General features: G+C 53.7%; 1 protein-coding gene across 9 annotated transcripts in view; it reads left to right on the top strand.

Moving 5' to 3' along the window:
• The first annotated feature begins 3,260 nt into the window (after window positions 1-3,260).
• ETV4 (ETS variant transcription factor 4) overlaps window positions 3,261-23,980 on the top strand; it is a 64,966-nt gene continuing 44,246 nt past the window's right edge. For 2 of the 9 annotated variants that reach the window (XM_089773954.1, XM_089773953.1), the window contains exons 1-3: window positions 4,245-4,337; window positions 4,553-4,600; window positions 6,685-6,836. In XM_089773954.1, the coding sequence (XP_089630080.1) occupies window positions 6,788-6,836 (49 nt within the window). In that variant the 5' untranslated portion in view covers window positions 4,245-4,337; window positions 4,553-4,600; window positions 6,685-6,787. Of the gene's footprint in view, window positions 3,634-4,039; window positions 4,338-4,552; window positions 4,601-6,684; window positions 6,837-23,980 lie in introns of those variants that run through there. The other 7 variants (XM_075911131.2, XM_089773952.1, XM_075911130.2 and 4 more) reach the window with 7 other exon arrangements.

Below are 23,980 nucleotides of genomic sequence, written 5' to 3'. Positions count from 1 at the left end.
TTTGCACCACCTGGCTCCTCAACTGCGTCTAATCTCCTGGGAAAAGTAATTAGAAAGCTTCTGTGCCTCTTTTGCCCACTGGTGTGCTCAGTACAGCTGGCCCAGTAGAAGCGGGGAAGTGGTTAGGACCATTCCTACCCTGGCATCATGCATTTTAGTGTCTATTATTATTGAGGCTAAAGCATATTAGGGTGCATTAGGAGGAGCATTGCCAGCAGATCCAGAGATGTGATTATTCCCCTTTATTCGGCTCTTGTGAGGCCACATCTGGAGTATTGTGTCCAGTTCTGGCCCCCACTACAAAAAGGATGTGGATGCATTGGAGAGGGTCCAGCGGAGGGCAACCAAAATGATTAGGGGGCTGGAGCACATGACCTACGAGGAGAGGCTGAGGGATTTGTGTCTGTTTAGTCTGCAGAAGCGAAGAGTGAGGGGGGATTTGAGAGCAGCCTTCAACTCCCTGAAGGGAGGTTCCAAAGAGGATGGAGAGAGGCTGTTCTCAGTAGTGACAGATGGCAGAACAAGGAGCAATGGGCTCAAGTTGTGGTGGGAGAGGTCCAGGTTGGATATTAGGAAAAACTATTTCACTAGGAGGGTGGTGAAGCGCTGGAATGGGTTACCTAGGGAAGTGGTGGAGTCTCCATCCCTAGAGGTGTTTAAGTCTCAGCTTGACAAAGTCCTGGCTGGGTTGAATTAGTTGGGATTGGTCCTGCCTAGAGCAGGGGGCTGGACTTGATGACCTTCTGAGGTCTCTTCCAGTTCTATGTTTCTATGATTCTATGACATTGAAATGGTGCCCAGAGGCCTCAGCCACACTGGGGAACCATTCTGCTCATTTCTGCACCACATGTAAACCGATACCCCCAAACATCTCACACGCTAACACATAGTGATAGAAATGCAACCGTGTTAGTCTGGTGTAGCTGAAACAAAAGACAGGACTATGTAGCACTTTAAAGACTAACAAGATGGTTTATTAGATGGTTTATTAGCTTTCGTGGGCCAGACCCACTTCCTCAGATCAAATAGTGGAAGAAAATAGTCACAACCATATAGACCAAAGGATACAATTAAAAAAATGAACACACATGAAAAGGACAAATCACATTTCAGAATAGAAGGGTGATTGGGGGGTGGGGGGGGGGGGGAAGGAAGGTGAATGTCTGTCTATTTTCTTCCACTATTTGATCTGAGGAAGTGGGTCTGGCCCACGAAAGCTCATCATCTAATAAACCATCTTGTTAGTCTTTAAAGTGCTGCATAGTCCTGTATTTTGTTTCAGCTAACACATAGGAATGACTGTGGGGGGAACCCCTCAACAGCTCCTGGGACCCATTGGTACACAGAGGAGTGTGAGCCCCCATCATCTCCAAGTGCCTTTGCAGGGCAGGCCTTATAATGAGGCAGACTGAGGCGTCCGCTTCAGGTGCCAGACTGTGGGGAGGCGCCACTAGGACCCAGAGTGTAGACAATTGTGTCTGCTGCTGGTGCAGGTGTATTCTCTCTGCTCTAGATGCACAGAGATGGTGGAGTGCTGTGCTGGAGGAAGGAGGACACAAAGAACAGGGAGAAGGCAGAATTGAGACCTTTCAAAGTTTTGGCCCAAGCAAGGTGACATGGGGGCACCATTTGAGCTCCCCGCCTCAAGTGCCAATATGTTGTGGGCCAGCCCTGTGCCTTTGACTTCCCTAACTGACTAGAAGGTAGCGACTAGTCCATGACAGAGTCTCTTGATGTTAACACAGGGGTGTGTGTGTGGGTGTGTGTGTGAACGTAGTACAGTAAAGGTCACCAGGAGGGCGGCATGTATTTTTCAGAAGTGCGGAAAGCAAAAAGAAGGCATGTACAAAGGCCTCTCCTTTCTCCTGCAATTCTGCGACCGCCAGCTGGGTGGGAAATTAAAACACTGTAAAGTAAATAAATATTGCAGTGGAAAATCCCATCCGGTTTAGAGTTCAGAGTGTAACCATATGTGGAAATCAGAGCTGAAATAACAAAGGCACCATTATCTCTCACCCAGGAAATGTGCCACCCGTAAAAGTCAAGTTGTTGTTTTACTGCAGTCTGCCCAAGCAAGAGTGAATGGCATGGGTAGCTGTGGCTAATTAATTATTTTAAGCACACATGGAACAAATAGACCCACAATAATCTAAGTGGGGAGAGTTCTCCTCATTCAGTCTCAGCCTGACTATTAAACGCAGATTAATATGCATAGCCTGTTTGCCTCGATCTTAGTTTCCATGAATTTGTAGCTATTTTGTGAGCTCCATCGCAATTTGTCTGAGCTGCAATCTCCCGCCATTGAAGACTGAGTTAACATAAAGACCCAACTCAAGTCCTCAACTGCCTTGGATGGGGGGAAAGAGGAGAGGGGCTATCCTGAAAGATATTAACCGCCTGAGAGGGTTAAAACATTGCTCATTCTTGTCTGTGCAGACAGTTGTGATTCAGCTGTGTTATCAGATAACCCTGCAGCCCTGAAAACATTGGAGTCTGTTTTGGCAGAAGGATTCAAAAATGCTTAATTGACTGTTATGCCAAATAATAGGCTGAGGCATTCGCATACCAGAGAGAGAGAAAGGGAGATAGATACTCTCTGATCTGCCATATGCAGAACATGTCAGTATTGGGCAGGTTCCATATTTACAGAATCACAAGACTCAACAGCTTTTTTTCTTTCTTTCCACAAGGATGTCTGAGTCTGTGGCTTTTCTTTCTTTCTTTCTTTCTTTCTTTCTTTCTTTCTTTCTTTCTTTCTTTCTTTCTTTCTTTCTTTCTTTCTTTCTTTCCCTCCGGATATCTGAATCTGTGGTCCCCTAAAGGGAAAATGTAAAAACTTGAGTTTACAGAGACGAGAAAAATATGTTTGCATATGCAAATAGTATTTGAACATGTACATGCGGGAGAGGAAACACCCGATTTGCACACACGTGGCTGTACATGCAGGCACTTATTTCTGTGCAAATGCAGGGCCTGCAATGGTGTTTTCTTGTATTGGCGCTAGGCAAAGACCTTGGGTGTGGGAAGCCAGGGTTGTGTGGCTGATCCGACGGGACAGAAGGAGATTCGAAGTGTGTGATCTTTTCAGAGTCTCACTGAAACTTTAAAAAACCCCACCCTTCACAACAGTAGTGCAGATGCTTACTCCCCCCGTGAGCGAGATTTGGCAGGCCTGGGCGTGGTTAAACCTGGGTGGAATTTCATGGTGTGCGCCGTGCACAAGCCGGACCATACGCACACTCGGCTCAGCACAAGCGCCGGCTCCCAGTCCCTGGCAGACCTTTATGAATGAACTTTGGGCGTTTTTTTATGAATGGGAGCCCCAGCCGTGAATGAATCCCAGAGTGACGCGATCTGATTGGGCCTGGAAGCCGTGGCCGCGCCCCTTTCTGCTCTGGGTGAGGGCCACGCCGAACTGTGATTGGCGGGCGTGTCCCAGCCTGGGGCTTCATTCACAAAGTCAATGAAACAAAGAAGCAAGAAAGCTGAGCCTGGGAAGGAGGAAATGCACCAATGGGAGGCTCCCCCCGGGCTCACAACTGTCTGAGCCGCCAGCAAAGCGAGCCCTTTCCCTGGGAGAAGCTCAGCACGCACAGCCCTCGGGGCTGAGCCGCTCCGGCAGCCCGGGCGCAGGTGAGAGACCGGGGGAACAGGGCAGGAGCGCCGGGGAGGAAGGGGGGGGATAACCCCTGGGGAGGGGGGAGCGAGGCATTACCCCGCCTCTTCGCACAAGTTTGGCCAAATGCAGCGCGAACGGCGGGCGCCTGGTTGCGCACTAGACCCGGCGTTGCGGCTGGGGAGCAGTGAGGGGGCAGCGGCCGGTCCCCTGCCCCCAGGGACGCCTTAGGAAGGGCGCGAGGGGGGAGGGTGGAAGGTTCGAGCCCCGCTCCTGCAGCTAGGACAAGCCCCAGCGGCGTGTGAACGGGGGGGGGGGAGGGAGATGCAGCGGGGGGAGGGTTAAGCAGGTGCAGCCGAGTCTCCAAGGGGCGCGCCCTGGTTCCCCCCCAGCCCCGCTGAAGCAGGCTCCGTGTCCCTGCAGGTCGCTGCGCGGAGCCGGCTGCCCCATGCCCGCGAGGATTCACGCCTGGCCGGGAGGATGAACGGGTACTTGGACCAGCAAGTGCCCTTCACTTGGCCGCACGTGAGTAGAGCGCGGAGCCAGGCTGCGGGCAGCGCCCAGCCCCGGGAAGAGGGGGCCCCGTCCCGGCGTGACTTCCCCAAGCTGGTTTGTGCTTCTCTCCAGAAACCGCCCGGAAATGAGACCCTCAGCGGCCGAGCTCTGATGGGCACCCGGCGACCCATGGACCCAGGCTTAGCACCCCCTCAGGACTCGGAAGGTAAAGGCAGCAGCGCTGGGGGGAGGGACAGTGATGGGTGGGGGCACGGGGGGGGGAGGGTCAGGGCTCGTGGGGAGGGAGGGGTGTAGAGATCAGCCCCTCCCTTCCCTCTGCTCCACTCCCCCACTGCCCTGCAGTGTTTGTGTGTCTTTCCATTCCCGCATCACCTGCCCTGGAGCATCCTCCGGTGACGGCCCCTTTCGCTTTCCTTCCAGACCTTTTCCAGGACCTGAGCCAGTTTCAGGAGACGTGGCTGACGGAAGGTAGGCGCCCTTTGCTCTCTCTTTGTGGTGTGTCTCTCCTCTGTGTGCCGCTGGCGTTTGCCCTCTTCTCCCTTCGCCTGTCCTCCTCCTTCCCAACAAGCAATACATTCCTCAGCCTGGCCAACCTCTTGTATAAGTCCAGGATTATGAATCACACTATTATGCCGGGTATGTGCTTATGAATGGAACTTGGCCTTTGGCCCATTGACAGTGTCTGCAGGCAGTTTGCGGGAATTTTGTGTTAATTTGTCCCTTATCTTTGTTAGTTGCCAAACTGAGGATTTCTTAAATAAACAAGGGAAGGTTGCCTTCAGTTTGGGCCACAAAAATGCTTTGCTGCGACTTCAGAAAAGCCAGCTAGCGCTCGGAGGAGGCTGTCTGGGAATGTCTCTGCGTCTCTACCCAGTGTGTTCTGTTTTGATGTCTAAACTGGTTTGCCTTTTGGCTTCAGCTTTGAAGGGCAATGATCAAATCCCTCTGAGCCCAATTAATTTAAATTGCAACTGTTTTTTAAGTGCAGCCAACATTTTAAGAGTTAAAATGTAGAATTTCCTTATTAGCGGAAGAAGTATTCTTGTGTCTTAAAAGGCACCTGGTATATTATTGGTACTTTACCATGTGTAATATTATGAAATGTTTGTAATCGGAGAAGGCATCTTTCCCCTAATTCTACCACAACAAGAAAATACACTCCTGCTGTTTTAAAAATGTATCAGTTGAATGAAAAAAAAAAAAAAAAGGCTTCTATTTTTTAAAAATCATGTGTTCAATTCCATCAAACGAAAATGAGAGAACTTTTTGGTCAGGCGATGTTCAGGGATGTAGACTGTGTGGACAGCACATTTCATCTGGAGGCCAGGCCAGGTTTAGAATACTTGTCTTGTTCATGCTACAAGGGGGAAAAGAGGTGGATTTCCTTCAGCTCATCTATATAAATATCCTTCATCCATTCCGATTATGAAAGAGGTTCTTTTAAATCTCAAAAAGTGTGGCGGGGGATGAAAAAGACGCAGGCTCAGATTTGGATTTTGGTGGAGTTTCAGTTCTGGCCTTCTGGTTGGTGACAGTAGTTTTATATGTGAAACTGTGCAAATTGAAAGAGCTGCACTAACCTCTTGTGCTGTGTGTTCCTAAGTACTAGCATGCCCTGCAGTGAGTAATTTGTAAAACTGATTAGAAGGGAAAGAGGAGACCGTGTCGAGATCCCAGAGCTATGGGCAGAGAGAAAACATCGTTAGCTAGCAATGCAAACCACAAAAGATATAGCAAAGACGTTCTAGTTCTCTGCCTGGGCATACGTTGGGTGAAAAGTTGCGGAGAGCTGCCTGACGCTGACAGTGCCAGGCTGGCAGAAATCTCTGGATGCTGTTTCCCAGCTCTTGTCGCTGGCTTAGCCGATTGGACAAGCCAATTCACTCTCTCTACCCAACCTCCCCACTTGCAAATTGATAATCCATGTTAAACCTTTGCACCTCTGGAGTAACCTGCTGTCCCAGGATCTCAGAGCACTTTAACGACGGTGGTGAATGAACCTCTGTGAGGTCTGTATTGCAATCCCCCTGCTGAGGCATGGAGCGTCTCGGTGACTTGTTCCAGGTCGCACAGGGAGGAACGGATGGACCCCAGGGCTTTCGATACTTGGCCACATGATGTAACTGCTACACCAACTCCCCTTGATGGGGATAAAACAGATCCAGTTTAGCCGGGCAACTTGTGTTTGTAAAGTGCTATGTCGTCTTTGGATGAAAAGACGCAATTGTTTTGTTTTTTTTTATTATTGACTGTTTGGTGCTGGGAAAACAGGAGATTTTGGGGGAAAGGAGCTGGTGGACTGGGGGGAGTAGTTTCCTGCCAAGGAAATTGTGGGCCTTATAAATCATAGTTAGGGTCATTGGCAGCGTTCTGTGAAGCTGCTTGCATCGTACCTCCAGAGTTTGCCTTCCCCACCACTTTGTCTTTCATGCGATCCAACTTCCAGCGCCAAACTGAAGAGAAATCCTGAGCTTGCCAGTTATTTACAGACCAGATGCATTGTGAGAAATGACCAGCTACAACAAAAATCCCTGTATTTCTTTGTCCAATAGTGAGACGCTCTTTCTGTGGGCACAGTCCTCCCGGAAACTGCCGCACTGCTAGGACTTTAAATTCCGCTCACCAAACCTAGTCAGCATCCAGCAGGAGCCCTAGATGAGTTTGTGCTTGCGTTTTAACTGCCCGGGTCTTCTTCCTGTAGATCGTAAGTGTGGGGTGAACTAGTGCTTCAGCTGATCTAAAATGCCGTAAATTTGTGAATGAAAAAAACAAACGTCAGACTGAGGATTTAAGTGTGAATTTTTCGGAGGAATTTCCCTGTGAAGCTCTGTACTAACCGGTGTTTCTTCAAGTGGGTTGCTAACGAGTTTGCTAATCCATTATTATCTAGTCTCTGCCTATGTGACGCTTTCTGCTAACTTTTTTTGTAGCCAGTTTAGACACTTCTTAGCTTACAGACACACCTTTGAACGGTGCAGGGGGAAATCTGAATAATATTAAAAAGTGAAACTTTGAAATTATTTGACGTATTTCCTGCCTCCATCTCGCGCACTTGAGAAATGCGGCTTTGTTGTTGTTGTTTGTTAAAGGTTCCTGCAGTTAAAAATACCACAGGAAGGAACCAACTTGTAAATATAAAATGGGTTTTGTGCCAAGCGTCCAGTGGCGCATGCAATAAAAAATTAAAGTGGGATCACTTAACTTGGTTCTACAATTAACTAAATTCAGGAGGTTTTTATAGCAGTAAGTTGGGCCCAATTTCCACATCACACTGGTATAAAACACCAGTCTTGGCGCATATGACTGTCATTTTTAGCAGACTCTGGAATTTTAGGCCTCATAGTCATAACTTTCCCTTATTATTCTCTGTCTGAATTGGAGCATGTTAGAATGAGATGTGACAGTAGCAGGAGATGACTGTGGAACTAGTTTTCAGCCAAAGCTTTCATAAATGTGACTCAGCCCTGGTCTACACTAGGGAGTTATTCATTCGAAATACGGAGGGTTATTTCGAAATAAGTGGAGCGTCCACATGACCCCGCCCGTTATTTCGAAGTAACAGGCTGGTTACTTTGAAATCTGAACTCCTGCTTTCCTCAAGGAATAAGCTTATTTCAAACTAGTTATGTTGGGAGTTATTCTTTCGAATTCAGTTATTTCAAAATAACTTCCTAGTGTAGACATGTCCTCAGGATTCACAGACACAAAGGGTTCCCTGGAGAAAAGTTTTTGCATTTTCCTTAGTTGTCTGTGCTGACTCCTTTTCTGTTATAAGAACCACTGGGAACTCGGGGGTGGGGTAAATATTCATTTGTATGTCCCTGGTCTGAAAGTGTTGTAAGTGCTATGGAGTAAGATGAGGCAAGTGTTGATAACAGATGTCATTTAAGTGACTAAAATATTTCAGAATAACGGGCTGCGGAATTCGAACTCTATACTCCTGCTTTGCAGCAGGAATAATGCAAATTCCAAACTGATGAGTCCAAAATAACATTCGTGTGGATGCTCCAGGGCCACTAATTTGAACTCATTGGCCTCCAGGAGGCCTCCTGCAGCTTCCTGAGGCTCGGAGTCTGAGGCAGCTCATCCACATTAACAGAACCTGCCTTGAGCTACATTTGATTCTTCCCCGAAGCAAGGGGGGCGAATTGATGAAATCGGGCTTTCTTACGTCAAACAAAGTCACTTGGAAATCCTGGTGTAGACGTGGCCTTGGAAGCATGCCTGGTGGTCTGGGGGCAAAGAGGATGGGTGCAAATTTCTTGCACGTTCTGAGAGACGGGCAGTGAGGGTGGAGAACTGGGTCAGTGAGGCGGCCTGACGGCTCTGGTTCAGGTCACAGGGCTTGACTGATTACAAGTGCTTTCCCCCTCCCCCTCTTTGCGCCCTCCCTGAGCCCTGTAGGGCCGTGGCTCCCAACCTCAGCAGACTCCTGCACCCCTTTCCGGAGTCTGATTTGTCTGCTGGGCCCCCACCTTCCACCCCACTTTAAAGCTCCTTGCTTACAAAAGCAGACCTCAGAACGCAAGCATCCCAGCACACAATTGCTCACTGCCCCGGGTTTCACGTAGGATGATCAAAATCCATTGGAATATACATGGACGTTGCAGCAGGTAGCCGGGGTTCTCAACATATTTAGCCTCGTGGGCCACGTACGCAGCCCACAATGTGTCACCTGGGCCGCAGGGGCTGGGGGCAGGGCCCTCACCTCCAAACCCTCACTCTGCAGGGCCAGCCGGCAGCCCCACCCCCACAATTGCCCTGGACCCCAGCTTTGGAGGGCCAGGCGGTATCCCTGGAGCTCACAGGGTCGGGTGGCTGACTAGTCTCTGGGGCTGAACGGCAACCATGGACCCAGCCACATGGCTGACCTGCCGACACGGGGACCTCGCAGCAGGGGTTGGCAGATCAGGCAGAAGCCTCGGCTCCCTGACTCTGGGGCTTGTCAACACCCCGGACTCCCAGCCCCGGATGCATCACCCTGTGGGACCAATCAGGAGTCCTGGGCCCCAGCTCCACAGCTGCCCTGGGCCCCCCAGAGCGTACAGGGCCCAACCCTAGGGCCAGCTAGGAGCCCCGACCCTGAAGCTTGCAGCCTGGTGGCCTTTAGCCCACAGCGGTAGCCCAGCAGTGGGCTGATTGGCCCGGGGTTGAGACCTGCTGGCGTGTCATATGCAGACCCTACCCGCTGGGGTAGAAACACATCGTTGTCTGTACTGAGCGTGTGCCGACTTGGCGAGTGCTTTTCATGTAGCCGGTGGTAAAACTAAGCCAACAGCCAGAGATGAGTGGAGTTGTGCCCCCTGGAAGAGTTCTGTGCAGGGAAGCCGATGCAGGGCCTTGGACAAGGTGGAGGGGGCCCACTCTGTGCTCCTGGAAGGGGCGGAGCCTTGAGAAGAAGGGGGCGGGACTGTGGCAGCATGGCTCAGTCCTTAGAGCCACCTGAAGCACGTTCCACAGTGCGCCAGCGTCCGTTTAAAGGGCTCTGGGTGCTGCTGGAGCAGTGGCGTATGGGAGCCTCGGGCTCTTTAGAGTCGCTGGGCCCCGGGGTAGTTGCCCCCTTTGTCCCCCTCCTGTTGGCAGGCCTGGGTCTGTGGGTACATGCCCCCTGACTTAATACCACTGCAGCAGGGCGGCATGCCTCAGAGCTGCGGTCTGGCCTTGCCCCTCTGTGTTTGATTCCTCCACCTCGCAGCAGATCACTCCCCCCCCGCTGTGCAGGGCTGAGGTCTGCTGCCCTTCGCGCTGTGGGGCTCTGAGGTAAGTCGGCAGCAGCTCCGGACAGGCAGCGGGCCCTGGTGTGCGCTTAAAAATACCCAAATAGGCACAAGCTCTCTGGGCAACGTGCTGAGACCCCAAACCTCAGCTCCGCCGTGGCTGTGGCTGAATTTTCACCTGGGGGCTATTGTCGGACTCTCCCTGGGCACCTGGGAGCCCCTCCTCAGTCTCGTGCGGCGGCAGGTTTCTCAGGGTTATTCGTTCCCTCTGCTGGATTTCTGGGGCGCATGGTCCAGGCTAGGGGCTTCCACCAGGGGATGGGCCAGGCCTCCTATCCTAGCAGTCAGCCAGCTGTCCTCTCTCCTTTAACGCCGGTTGAGGCTCTGGGTCTGTGGCACCCCTTCTGCAGTGCAGCGGGGAACGGATTTGTCCATTCGGCTCTGGCGCAGCCGAAGCGTTTTGCAGCCACAGTCGGACAGAGGCTTTTGGGCACCAGCATTCGCAGCCGGTACTCGTCTCCCTGCTTCCAAAGGCCCAGGACATGCTTGTACGAAATAACGATAAAACGCTAGCCAGGCCTGTATTATCTCCAAGGCCTTTTTTCTGGCAGTGGGCAGGTAGCTTGTGGCTGTGGTCTTTGCGGTCTCTGGACGGCGCTAGTGACACGTTCAACAGTTTGATTTTTGAGTCCCACCCTAGTTCTGCTCCCGTCCTGAGCTCGTCAGAGACGTGACGCTGATTTTTCACTCCCTCCCCATCTGCATTACCTAAAATTCCCCACTATTTCCCCGTGTGGGCGGTGGTGATGAGGGAGGTGCTGGCGCAGAGAGGGGTTTCCATGCTATTATATAAGATAGGGGGATATACCATCTCATAGAGATGGAAGGGACCTTGAGAGGTCATTGAGTTCAGTCCCCTATCCTCACAGCAGGACCACATATGATCCCTGATACATTTCCCCCAGATCCCTAAAGGTCAAGGTCAAGGTCAAGGTCCCCCCCCCAGCTCCCCCGGCTTGAACTCACAACACTGGATTTAGCAGGCTAATGCTCAAATCACTGAGCTATCCCTCCCCCCGTTGAAAGTGCTGTGGTAATGTAGACCTGCTTTGAGCGGGAGTATAGTAGCAAGGGGCTGGACACTTGAGAGTAAAGGCAGAAGCTGTCACAGTTCACATTGCTTCTTATGGCTGCCAGATACTTTCACAAAAAATACCGAACATGGCAGGAAAAAAATTGGTTGAGCAAAAAAAATAAGGGGGGGGGGAAGGACCAAAGTTGTTGAGGGAAAAAAAATGCACATGCAAAAAAAGACGCGCTATGCCTTTAAATCCCCTTTTTTCCCCGCTCCCCATCCCCGCCAGACGTGGACCAAGTGGCCGTCTGTCTGAGAAAAATAGAAAAGACTGGACATTTTACATGCAAATACCGGGCTGTCCAGGTCAATACCAGACACCTGGCAACCCTACTTATGAATCCGCTTGAGTCACTTGTGCTGCACTTTTGAGTTCCCAGGGGCTGGCGTGAATGAAATGGTCACAGGCTCTTGGAATGTTGAAAACAGGTGTGGACCAAAGGAAACTTCCCTTCCAAAGCAGTGTCGATCCAGGAGCTACCTCCTGCCTCCGCCCCAGTACTGCCGCATAAGAAGTCCTGCCTGTGTGTCATAGGGCTGGTAGGAAGGTATTTTAAATTACACTAAAATCACCTTGTATGTTAATCTGCATCTGCAAAAACAACAAGGAATCCAGTAGCACCTTAGGGCATGTCTGCACTGGGGAGTTATTTTGAAATCATTCCCCTTGAGTGTGTCTACACAACACCCTTAACTCGAAATATGCTGTGCAATTTGCACTATGCAAATGGTGTAGCTTATTTCGATTGACAAAATAAGCTATTTTGAAATACATTTGGCGCTGTCTACACAGCACCAAATTTTGAAATAATGTGCTATTCCAAAATTCCCCTTAACTCTCGTGGAACAGGATAAGCCTTCTGTTATTTCCAAATCTGTTTTGAAATGACAGGCTGCTTCACTAGATGAGGAGTAGCTATTTGGGGAGGCTTCCAGTATCCCGAAATAGCTCCGCAGTGTAGACATACCCCTTATTTTCGAAATGACAAGGCGAGTGTCCACGCTCCCAAGCCTGTTGTTTTGAAATAACGGGCTTGTTGTTTTGAAATAATAACTCTTGCCTGTGAAGAAGAATAAGCTTATTTCAAAATAGTTATTTGGGGAGTTGTTATTTCGAAATAAATCACCTGGTAGGCTATGTCTAGACTGCAGGCTTCTTTCGAAAGAGCCTCTTTCAAAAGATCGCGTCTAGACTGCAGGCGGATCTTTCGAATGAGAAATCTGCTTTTTCGAAAGAGAGCACCCAGCGAGTCTGGATGCTCTCTTTCGAAGACGGCCTCTTTACATTGAAGAACGCCTTCTTTCGAAAGAGGAACTTTCGAAAGAAGGCGTTCTTCCTCGTGAAACGAGGTTTACCGCCATCGAAAGAAAAGCCGCGTTCTTTCGAAATAATTTCGAAAGAACGCGGCTTGAGTCTGGACGCAGGGGAAGTTTTTTCGGGAAAAGGCTACTTTTCCCGAAAAAAACCCTGAGTCTGGACACGGCCGTAGTGTAGACATAGCTTTAGGGACTAACAGGTGTATTAGGGCATAAGCTTTCGTGGGTAAAACCCACTTCATCAGATGAATTGGAGTGGAAGTTATAGAACCAGGGATGTATATAAGGGAGGGATTAACAGGTACAGAAACTCTGTGCAACAAGAGTGACCTCCGGTGGTGATCCAGGCTGCTTCTAAGTAAGGGGTGTGACGGCGCGTTGGGGGTTCCCCGTCTCCTGCACCCCGAAATGGCACAAACAGACTGCACCAGCCAGTGGAATTGAGGGTGGTTTATTGCTCCTCCAGCACAGCGCAGAACAGATGTAATCTGGTTACAGGAACTGGGCTAGGATGCCTCAGGCCCCCTTGAGATGGGGGAGACTGGGCCCCTAAACTCCAGCCCCTTCCCCTAGGCTCTCCTCCATGCCCTCCGACAGCCAGCAACCAACTCCCTCACTTCCAGCCCTGCCCCCCAGCCAAGGCAGCATTCCACCTTCCTTTGTTCCTCTCCATGGGGGGTGTCTGGCCACTGGTTTGCATAGTGACTCATCCTGTTTTGCTGGGTCGTGGTCCCCACGGCAGCCAGTGGGGTTACCCCAGAGCCAGCAGCATAGAAACCAGCCAGGTACCCCCACTATGTCACAGTTCTCCCCCCTCCGAGAGCGAACTGAGCAGGGTCACTCCGCTCGTGACCTAGGGAAGTTCGGGTCCTCTGCGTGGGAACCCGCCCTGGGGACATGGGTGCTCCCCTTGACTCGGGCCGGCCGTGGCGAGGCCCCACATGAGCTGGCTTCCCTCTGTCCACTCGCTGCCCCGCTCCAGGGCGACTGGCACAGGCCTGTCCTCGGGGGTCGCACCCACCCTTCCACTGGCCTTGATCTCTGGCCAGGGTCTCTCGGGCCGGGGCCATGAGCCCAGCGAGCCTTCTCTGGACAGCCAGGACGGCTTCCACCCCCGATGCTCCATCCAGGGAGGACTTCCCCTCCCATAACTCTCTCAGCAAGCCCAGAGGGTCCTCTATCTGGGGTAGAGACCCCCAAGCCGCTTTCCTCCTGTCTTGGGCCTTCCCGCCCCTCTGGCAGGAGTCACAGGACCGGCAGTACCGCTGCACGGCCGTAAAGATTCCCGGCCAATAGAAGTGCTGGAGCAGCTTCAGCCGGGTGCTCCGGATCCCCCGGTGGCCCCCAACGGGGACGTCGTGGGCCAAATACAGCAGCTTGAGGCGATACTTTCGGGGGACGACCAGCTGCCGCTGGACACCCCATGCCCTCGCCTTCCTGGGGGGGAGCCACTCACGGAACAGGAGCCCACGCTCCCGCAGGAATCTCTCCTGGCCACCTCTCCCCCGGGGCTGAGCTGCACGGAGGCCAGCCTGGTCCCTCAGCCTCTGCAAGGAGGGGTCTGCCTGCACCTCAGCCTGGAATTCAGCTGCTGAGGCAGGGATCGGGACCTGTTCCCCACCTTTGTCTAGGTCCGGAGTCCCAGCCTGGCTGGACCCCGTGTCCACTGGGATGGGACCCTGAGGACGCTGCCAGGAGTCCTTCCCTGGACCCACGTTGTCAGCCCCCCGCTGGCTCTGGCTCCGGGTAGTGACTAGAGCCCGCTGGGATTCATGGGGCCACTCCTCTAGGTCGTTCCCCATCAGCACCTCGGTGGGCAAGTGCGGGTGCACCCCCACTTCCTTGAGGCCTTCCTTCGCCCCCCATTTCAGATGCACCCGGGCTACAGGCACCTTAAACGGGGACCCATCTATGCCCTTCAGGGTCAGCTGCGCGTGGGGTAGTATCCGCTCCGGGGCCACTATGTCGGATCGGGCCAGAGTCACCTCCGCCCCCGTGTCCCAGAAGCCCGTCACCTTCCTACCATCCACCTCCAGGGGTATGAGGCACTCGCTCCGCAGGGGCCGTCCTGCCCCCACCCGGTACACGGAGAAATCCGCCTCCTGAGAATCAGACCTCCCAGGGGAGGTGCACTGAGCATCCTTCCCCTCTCTCTGAGCTGAGGTTTGCCTGCCAGCCCCTGCCTCTGGGGCAGCCTGCCCTTCCCCCCGCCCCAGCCAGTTAACCCTGGAAAGTCCCCGGTCCTGGGACCTGGTGCACTGAGCCCTCTTGTGGCCTTTTTGCCCACAGCGATGGCAAGTTAGGCTTTGGGCTGTCTCTGTCCAGGCCCTGGCTGGTTCTCTGGGGCGCAGACGACCTGTTCCTTGGTCTCGCCCCGTAGTTGACTCCCTCCGTCGCTCAGCCGAGATCCGGCCTCTGCGCGGTTCCCTCTCTCTCCGGGACTCCCGCTCACACCCGGACCGGCTCTCCGTGAACTCATCCGCCAGTCTCCCGGCCTCCTGGGGGTTCTCTGGTCTCCGGTCCTTGAGCCACAGCCTCAGTTTGGGTGGGCACGCTTCATAGAACTGCTCCATCATGACCAGCTTGAGCAGCTCCTCTGCGGTCTGGGCTCCGACTCCAGACACCCACTTGCGGCCGTATTGCGCCAGGCGGGAGGCCAGGTCCACATAGGTCTCCCGTGGCCCTTTCTGTACCCCCCGGAACTTCTTCCTGTACATCTCGGGGGTCAGCCCGAACTTGTGCAGCAGGGCCTCCTTGACTCGGTTGTAATCCCCTGGCTGTAGGTCCTCCAGCTGACTGAGCACTCCGGCCGCCTCCTGGCTCAGTGCGGGGGTGAGCTCCTGCAGCCAGTCAGCTGGGGGAACCCGTTGCAGTCCACAGGCCCTCTCAAAGGAGCTGAGGAACCCGTCTATGTCGCCCATGTCCTTCAATTGGGCCACCACGAGCCTCTCCACGCGCCTGGCAGTCCTGGGACCCTGGGGCCCATCCGCACTTGGCGCAGCCGGTGCCCCGCCGGTTCTCCGCTCTGCCATGGCCAGCTCATGCTGCCGCTGCCTCTCTCGGTCCTGGCGCTCCTTCTCTCGGTCCTCTACTTCCAATTCCCTGATCCGCAGCTGGATCTCCAGCCGCCGCAGCTCCGCTTGGCTGGCCCCTGCCCTAGATGGGCTACGGCTTGCAGGCCTCCCGGGAGACGCTGTCTCATCTCTCCGGTGGGTTCCAGCGCTCCTCCCCCTCTCTGAGCCTGACACACTCTCAGGGGGGGTCTGGCTGCTTCCCCTGGGGACAAGATCCTGGCCCTGTGGCTGGTCATTCTCTTCCAGCTGGGTAATCAGCTGGGCCTTGGTTGCTTTCCGCACAGGCAAGCCCCTCTCTCTGCACAGCCCCACCAGCTCTGCCTTCAAGAGTCGGGCGTAGGCCATCTGCCCGCTGGTCCCCTTGGTGCAGACTCACCAGTCTAGTGCTGCAGCGCCCCACGATTCCCAGGAACCGCTTCGCTCTGTCTCCAGCACGCCTGGCTCCAGGGCTCTTGCTTCTACTGCGCCTTGTCGCTTGCCGCTGGGAGCTTCATCCACGGGGTGCAGTGCATCCCACTCCTGACACCAGTGTGACGGCGCGTTGGGGGTTCCCCGTCTCCTGCACCCCGAAATGGCACAAACAGACTGCACCAGCCAGTGGAATTGAGGGTGGTTTATTGCTCCTCCAGCACAGCGCAGAACAGATGTAATCTGGTTACAGGAACTGGGCTAGGATGCCTCAGGCCCCCTTGAGATGGGGGAGACTGGGCCCCTAAACTCCAGCCCCTTCCCCTAGGCTCTCCTCCATGCCCTCCGACAGCCAGCAACCAACTCCCTCACTTCCAGCCCTGCCCCCCAGCCAAGGCAGCATTCCACCTTCCTTTGTTCCTCTCCATGGGGGGTGTCTGGCCACTGGTTTGCATAGTGACTCATCCTGTTTTGCTGGGTCGTGGTCCCCACGGCAGCCAGTGGGGTTACCCCAGAGCCAGCAGCATAGAAACCAGCCAGGTACCCCCACTATGTCACAAGGGGTCCCTGTGCCAACGTCATCAAGGCCTAATGCTCGACGGTGTATCTACAAAAGAGAGCTGTGGCTTGTGTTCATTCTGCATTCATTCAAGCCAGCTCTTGGAACCCTGCTGGAATGGAGAGATCCTCAAAATTGGGTGACAAGCTACCCAAGTGTGGCCAACGTGTAAAGGTGACGGGAGAGATCACGTCTTTGTCAGAGGTGTGTACAGCCCAACCACCTGCCCAGGACAGCACCTCATGGCGTATCGGAGCCTTAACCCCCTGGGCCCTTTGGACTGAGGGATGCCTGGCTTGCCAGAGCTCTGAACATGCATGTTTCAGCAGACCTCTAGATTTGGACCCATGGCTCCCAGGGAACGTCTTTTTGTGGACTTATGGTGGGTGTGGAGTGAGTTGTGTGTCCTCCTGGCCTCCTCCTCCTTGGCCGTTTTTTCTTTAACATTTCGCACGTTGTACCAGTACGGCGCAGACCTACGGGGGCTATTGCAGCAGGGAAGGCCGAACGCAGATCTGTTGCCGGGGTGTCTAGACTTGTTCCGATAAACCGGGAAAGCAAGCGAGAAAAGACAGGCGATGGGATGATCAGATCTTCCTGCTTTGGCAGAAAAAAACAATCGCAGCAGAGGTTTTTCTTAGGAACATTGGAGGCGTGGTCTTCAGTGTGGGAAGGTGGGGTGGGAAGGTGAGCTGGGGCGGGTGGGGCAGGTGGTTGTACAGAACTGGAAGCAGGGGTGCAGCTATTTGGAGGAAGCTGACTGGGGGTGGACACTCTCCAGGTATGTTGCTAAGCGTCCGCCATCTGGCGGGAAAAGAGTTTGAGTGTTGGGACAAGGGCCGGTTTCAAATGCTGGACTGAAACCAGGATTCTGTTCCAGTTAGGGTTGCCAGTTAGATCCTGCCAAAAAAACAGACACACTTGATCATGGGCGGGGGAGACGGGGCGGGGCGGGGCTAGCCGGGAGGAAAGGGGGGGCGGGAAGCAGAGCTGGGGGGGTGTCGGGTGCCACAGAGCTGGACGGGGGGGGCTGGAGGAAGGGGGGCAGGAAGCAGACCTGGTGGGGGGGGGGGGGGCGTGCAGCCACTGGCTACAGCTGGAGTCCTGCAGGCTGCACCCCTGGCAGACACTCCCTTTAGTTGCAAGCCGAAGCCGGGCGGGGGCGGTGGTGGGGGCGGAGGAGAGGCTAGGGGTCACTCCCCCCGCCCGGCTTCTGCTCACAACCAGAGACTCCCAGCTGGGGGGGCGGGGCCACGATTGGCACTGGGAGCCTCTGGTCACATGCAGAAGCCAGGCAGGGGGAGTGGCTGGGAGTCCCGGCCACTCTTCACACTCCTGCCCCACTTTTGCACACGACCACAGGGCTCCCAGCACCAATCACAGCCCCGCGTCCCAGTCGCTCCCCCGCCCCCACCAGGCTTCCGTCCGGCGCCCAGCCGGGAATTCAGAAAATACCGAACATTGCACATTGCACATTGCACGTGTCCGGTATTTTCTGAATTTTTCTACCGGACCAACGGAGCAAATACCGGACTGTCTGGTAGAAAACCGGACACCTGGCAACCCTAGTTTCCTGTAGGCCTGGTCTACACTAGGCCCTTAGTCTGAAATAACCCGCCGCCCCCTCTGCAAGGTCAAATTTGTAAGGGATGTGGCCACGCCACCAAGCCTGGGATTCCAGAATAAGGAGCAGTGGAATTCAAACGCTGTGCTCCTGCTTTTCATGAAGAGGAATGCTATTCCCAGACTTGTAAGTCCGAAATAACGTGAGTGTCATGGGCAGGCGAAGCAACTAGAGCTGGGGGAGGCAGGACCCCCGCCTCACCTACAGCCCCGCCCCGCCACTGCTGAAGCCCCGCCCCTTCACCACAGAGCGCAGAAGGAGTGAGCGTGTGCATGCCCCAGCACTAGGGAGGGAGGATGCTGCTCAGCCCAGCCTCCATGGCCCCAGAACACCAGGGAGGGCAGGTGCTGGGAGCAGGTGCTCTGGGGGCGGAGCATGGGCAGGGCCATGCATGGGGTTTGGGAAGGCCATGCCTCCCCCTGCCTAGCCTACTGCACGCCCATGGTTAGCGTGGATGCTCCAATGCCGCTAATTAGAATTAATTCGCCTCCAGGAGATGTCCTACGGCTCCCCAGAGTGCTTCCTGGGGCTCTGAGTCCGAGGTAGCCTGTCCGCATTAACAGAGCCTGCCTCAGGCTACAGTCGATTTTTTTTTTCCTCGTCGCGAGGACACGGAAATTCGAATTTGTAAATTCGGGTGCCCAGAAGTCGAACTTAGTCCATTGGAAATAATCTCCTGGTGTCGACACGGCTATAGCGGTTGCCTCAGTCTCTTGCTGTTCTTAGCAGAAGTGTGTCTTCTAAGGTCGCAGGTTCAATTCCGCCTGCTGACAACCACTGTTGCGAGCCACGTCGGGCCAGCCTAGCTTCAACAGCTGAAAAGATACGGGAACAAATTCTGAATCAGTCAGTTCGTTAGCACCTGGAGTAGGGGTCTCAAACTCAGTCTACCTTAGGGTCAGTGCCAGTCCTCAAACCCTCCCCCTAGCAGGACCTCCCCACCCCCCGTAGAGGTCTGGGAGGAAGTGCCTCTCCAGGTCCCCCCTCCGCTGCACATTTCTCAGCACCACCTGTTGGCCCCAGGCGATTGAAAACCCCTTGGGGGTCCCCTCCGCTACCACCTGCTTCCAGCTGCTCCCTCTGAGTCACTGCCGGCATGCCCCGGTGGCTCGGGGGAGGTGGTTGTAAAGCCATCCCGTCCATAGGATGGTTCGGGGTGGCTGCTCAGGTGGGGCCCTGGACGGGTGGGGGGTAGCAGCAGGGGCTGGGCCCCCTGCACTCACTGGGGTGGCGGGAACCACAGGGAAGCAGAGCGACTAGGCTAGCCTGGGCGATGGCAGTGGAAGGGAGCGGAGCAGAGGCTTCTGTATCGTTCCATTTCCCCCATGGCTCCCGCCACCGTGGTTAGTGTAGAGAGGGCCTAACTCCTGCTGCCATCCTGTGCCAGGCCCCCCAGGCCTCCAGTGAACCTGGGGGCCAAGGGAGGGGGCTTGGGAGCAGAGGCGGAGCAGGGCCTGGACTTGGGGAAGGGTACACACATGCACACACACCTCCAGGGCAGCAGGGACTCATATGCCGGCAGCCACATGTTGGCCAGAGCTGCTTGGGCCATAGATAGCCATGGGCCATGAGTTTGAGACCCCTGACCTAGAGGATCAGAGGGTTATAAGGACTATCGCTCATGGATTTGTCAAGAAGAAATTATATCAAACCAATCTAAATTCCTTATTAGCAAGGGCTCTGGGGAATGAGGGAAGCTGTAGACACGATATGTCTTGATTGTAATAAGGATTTTGACCCAGTCCCATGTGACCTTCTCCTACACAAATTAGGACAGGCAGCTGCAAAGCTGGCTGAATGACCACGCTCAAAGAGTCGTTATCAATGGTTTACTGACGAACTGGGAAGATGTATCTAGGGAGGTCATACAAGGGCCTGTTCTGGATTTGGAACTATTCAGTATTTTCATTCATGGTGAATATACTTCTGAAAGTTGCAGATGACACCTTCATTCATGACTTAGATAATGGAGTGGGGGAGGGCGGGCAGGGGGAGGGGAGAAATATAATTCCAAAATTTGCATCTGACACTAAGCTGGGAGGAGTTGCAAGCACTTTGAAAGACATGATTAACATTCAATACGGCCTTGGTAAACTGGAGAACTGGTTTGGAATCCGGAAGATGAAATTCAGTCAAATCAGTGCAAGATACGAAAAAAATCAAACACACGACTACAAACTGGGGGCTATGTGGTGGTGGTGCCGAAAAGGATTTGGGGTTACTGTGGATCACAAATGGAATATGAATCAATGGGATGTAATGGGAAAATGTGCATTAACAGGAGCATCATATGTAAGACATCAGAACTAAGTGCTTTCTGCTGCTTGGTACTTGACTGCATTCGGGTCTGGACCCCACACTTCAAGAAGGATATGGACAAATTAAGAGAGTGCCTAGAGGAGAATCATAATTATAAAAGAGCTGGAAAACCTAAAAATGGGGCATGTTTAATCTTGAGATAAGAAAACTTGGGATGATCTGAGAAATCTTCTCCAAAGAGGGTGAAGAGAGGCTGTTCTCAGGAGTGACAGAACAAGGAGCAATGGTCTCAAGTTGCAGTGGGGGAGATCTAGGTTGGATATTAGGAAAAACTATTTCCCTAGGAGGCAGGTGAAGCCCTGGGATGGGTTTTCTAGGAAGGGGGTGGAATCTCCATCCTTAGAGGTTTTCAAGTTGCTTTGGGCAGGGGGCTGGACTGGATGACCTCCTGAGGTCTCTTCCAGCCCTGGGATTCTATGATTTTAAGGACCGTTATAAAGAGGATGGTGATCAATTGTTCTCCGCATCCTCTGAAAGTGGGACCAGACGTAATCAGCATGAACTGCAACAAGGGCGATTTAGATGAGAGATTAGGAAAAGCTTGCTCACTGTAAGGCTAGCAATGTGTTCTGGAATAGGCTTCCAAGGAGGTTGTGGAGTCCCGGTCGCTGAAGGTTTTTAAGAATGGGGGCCGAGATTAGATGGATCTCTCAAGGCCTCTTTTAGCCAGACATTTCTATGCTCACACCGCTGCAACAGAAGGAAAATGGGCACAAATAACCTTGGAGGAGGGTATGTTTACAGCCCTGCTACAACTGGAAAATCTGACTGAATTGCTCCTTAAGGAACATTCCCCTCAAATAACGAGTAGTCCTGTGGCACCCGTGGGACTGAGGGCCCAGAAAGTTCTTCCTGGCAAATAATAACCATTTAAAAAAGCAGGGACAAGAGCAAATTCCTCTCTGGCTAGTCCCTGAAACCCAAAAGGTTGATGTTAGTAGAACAGGAGCGGCAGAGTAAATGTCACTTCCTTTGCTGGGGCCGTGGGCTGTAGCACTCTGGAGATCCGTCGTATGCCGTGTGTAGACCGGCATAGCCTTTCCGGAGCAGCGTTTGCTGTGTTGGCTGTCCGGGTTAAGTGGTGCGGCCCTTCTTCCTTTCCTGTGCACATTTTGCTCTATTTTATTATTGATATTGCAAGAGTGACTAGGCCTCTCCACCGTAGGGTTGCCAGGTGTCCAGTTTTCTACTGGACAGTCCGGTTTTTGGGCCTTCTGCCCGGTAAAAAAAATCCAGATAATACCGGACAGGTGCAATGTCCGGTATTTCCTGGTTTTCTGGCTGGGCGCCCAATGGAAGCCTGGCGGGGGAGTGGGGAGTGACTGGGAGGCGCGGCGTGATCGGTGCTGGGAGCCCTGGTTGCGTGTGAGGAGGTGGAGGGGCAGCCTGGTCCGTGCTCCTGCGCGCGGGTCAAGTGCATGGTGGAGCCGCAGCCGGACTGACTCGTGTGAGACGGGAGTGCACAGATCTGCACAGCCCGGGTCAGTCCTGCTCCCCGCCGGCTGATTCGCTCCCCCGCCCCCTCCTAGCTGGCCGGTTGGTTGATTCTCCCCGACTTCTCCTCCAGGTCTTCCCCGGCCAGTCGTCCCCTCCCCCGCCACCAGCTCTGCCTCCCACTGGCTGGTTCCTGCTCTGGATCTTCCCTGGCCAGCCCCGCTGTACCCCCTGCCAGCCCTGCTTCCAGCGGCCAGTTCTCCCCTACTCCTCCTCCCGAGCTTCCCCGACCAGCTCCACCCCCGTTGGCCACTCCCCCCCCAACGAACAGCCCTGCTTCCACTGGCCAGTTCTCCCCTACTCCTCCTCCCGAGCTTCCCCGACCAGCTCCATCCCCGTTGGCCACTCCCCCCCCAACGAACAGCCCTGCTTCCCATCAGCCCCCCATCTCCCCCGGTCAGCCCCGTTGCCCCCCAATTAGCTCTGCTTCCACCCCTCCCCCCCCCCCCCCCGGCCAGCACCGCTCCACTCCCAGCTAGTCCCTCCCTCCTCCCCCCATGAAGCGTGTCTCGTATTTTTTTTATGACTACCTGGTAACTCTACTCCACAGGGCTCCTGCTCAATCCCAGCGCAAAGCAGCAGCCCCCCCCCCCCCCCCCAGAGCGCATCATTTTATGGCCAGAAAGTGAACAGGTCAACGCAAACAGGCGGGGAGCCCAAGACAACAACACGCCAGCGTGGTAGGCAGCTGCCCAGCACACCCGCTGTCTCACCATTGCCAACTTTTTCACAGGCTTACGGAGACCTGGAAGATTTACGTCCGCTGGTCTGCGGAGATGTGGGAGCTGTAAGAAAAGTTGAAACGGTGGTGGTGGGGGGTTAAGATTCTGACCACCCTAAAGATTTGTAACCAGCTAGCAGGCGCCCCCGCCTGCACGGCCGTTAATGGCCGTGATAACATCATCGGGCGCCCGGGCTGGCGATGCCCTAGGCGACTCCCTAGGCTCACAGGCTCACAGGCGACTCCCTAGTCTGCCAGCTAGTGGCTCCAGAAACGATTTGTGACCCTTGCAAGCAGCGTTCAAACATGCTTACAAACCCGTTGTTGTTTTTTCTCCGCTGAAGCCCTAGTCTGGTGCCTTTTTCTGTATATCCTCTGGGCATTACGGGCATGTCTGCAGCAGGAAAGTATTTCAAAAGAACGACATTCAAAATTATAACTCCCCAAATAACAAAATCGAAATAGCATGTCCTCACTATGGAGGAGCCTCGAAATTAGTGCAAGGCAGTTCCTCCGTTAATGTGGACGCGCTACGTTGACTTAGAGCTCTAAGAAGCACTGAGGAGTAATTACTCTGAGGGGTAGTTATTTCAAAATAGCGTCCACACGACCATTATTTCGAAATAACTATTGTGAAGGAAGTGTTATTCCCCAAGGAAAGCAAGAGATTTTAAAATATCCAGACCATTAGTTTGCAATAATGGCCTTGCTCAGCTTCTTATTTCGGAATCAGGGGGGTTATTTTGAAATAACTCCCTAGTGCAGGGGTGGCCAGCCCGTGGCTTGTGAGCCGCATGCGACTCTTCCCCCCCCTTAAAGTGCAGCTCGCAAAGTCCCCCTGACCTCCAACTCCCTGTGCTCCTCAGGGAGAGGAGCTGTCCGGCGTGGTGTTTCAAAATGGTGTCACCAAGATGGTGGCGGCTGACGGAAGCCCGATGTCCCTTTTTTTTTTTTTGCGCTCAACTTTGGAGGGCTGGTGGGGAGCTCTTCCTTTTTTTTCCTCAACAAAAATTGCTGAAAAAAAATTCTGGTGCAGCTCTTCGTATTTTTTCCGCCGCTCTTTCGGCTCTCTTTGTTTAATGGGTTGGCCACCCCTGCCCTAGCGTAGACCAGGGCTATATGCCGTTCCAAGGGCAGATTTTCCCAGCATGCACTGCTACAAACATGGTCACGACGCGGCAATTTTGCCTGTGCAGAAGTGTTTCAAGTAACAGCTGCGGCAACGGCACCACTACTTGGGTACCAAATCACGGTTCGGCACCACCGCATGGAGAGCGTGTAAATGAATTTATGTCGGCTTTGTACCCCTGAGGTGAGGCCTCTCCCTGAAAATGTACAAATCCATGCTCTTAAGAGGCGGAAGGAATTCTTAGCAGAAGAAAGCAGAGAGTCCTCACTGGAAAAGATTCTTCATTTGTTCTATTGTACAAGGGATGGTACTTGGTCCTGCTGCGAAGGCAGGGGACTGGACTCGATGACC

Source organism: Pelodiscus sinensis, chromosome 29 (genome assembly GCF_052426305.1).
Source record: "Pelodiscus sinensis isolate ZL-2025 chromosome 29, ASM5242630v1, whole genome shotgun sequence".
Lineage (NCBI taxonomy): Eukaryota > Metazoa > Chordata > Testudines > Trionychidae > Pelodiscus > Pelodiscus sinensis.
The sequence above is the reverse complement of the archived record's forward strand: the minus strand, read 5'-3'. Positions and strand labels throughout refer to the sequence as shown.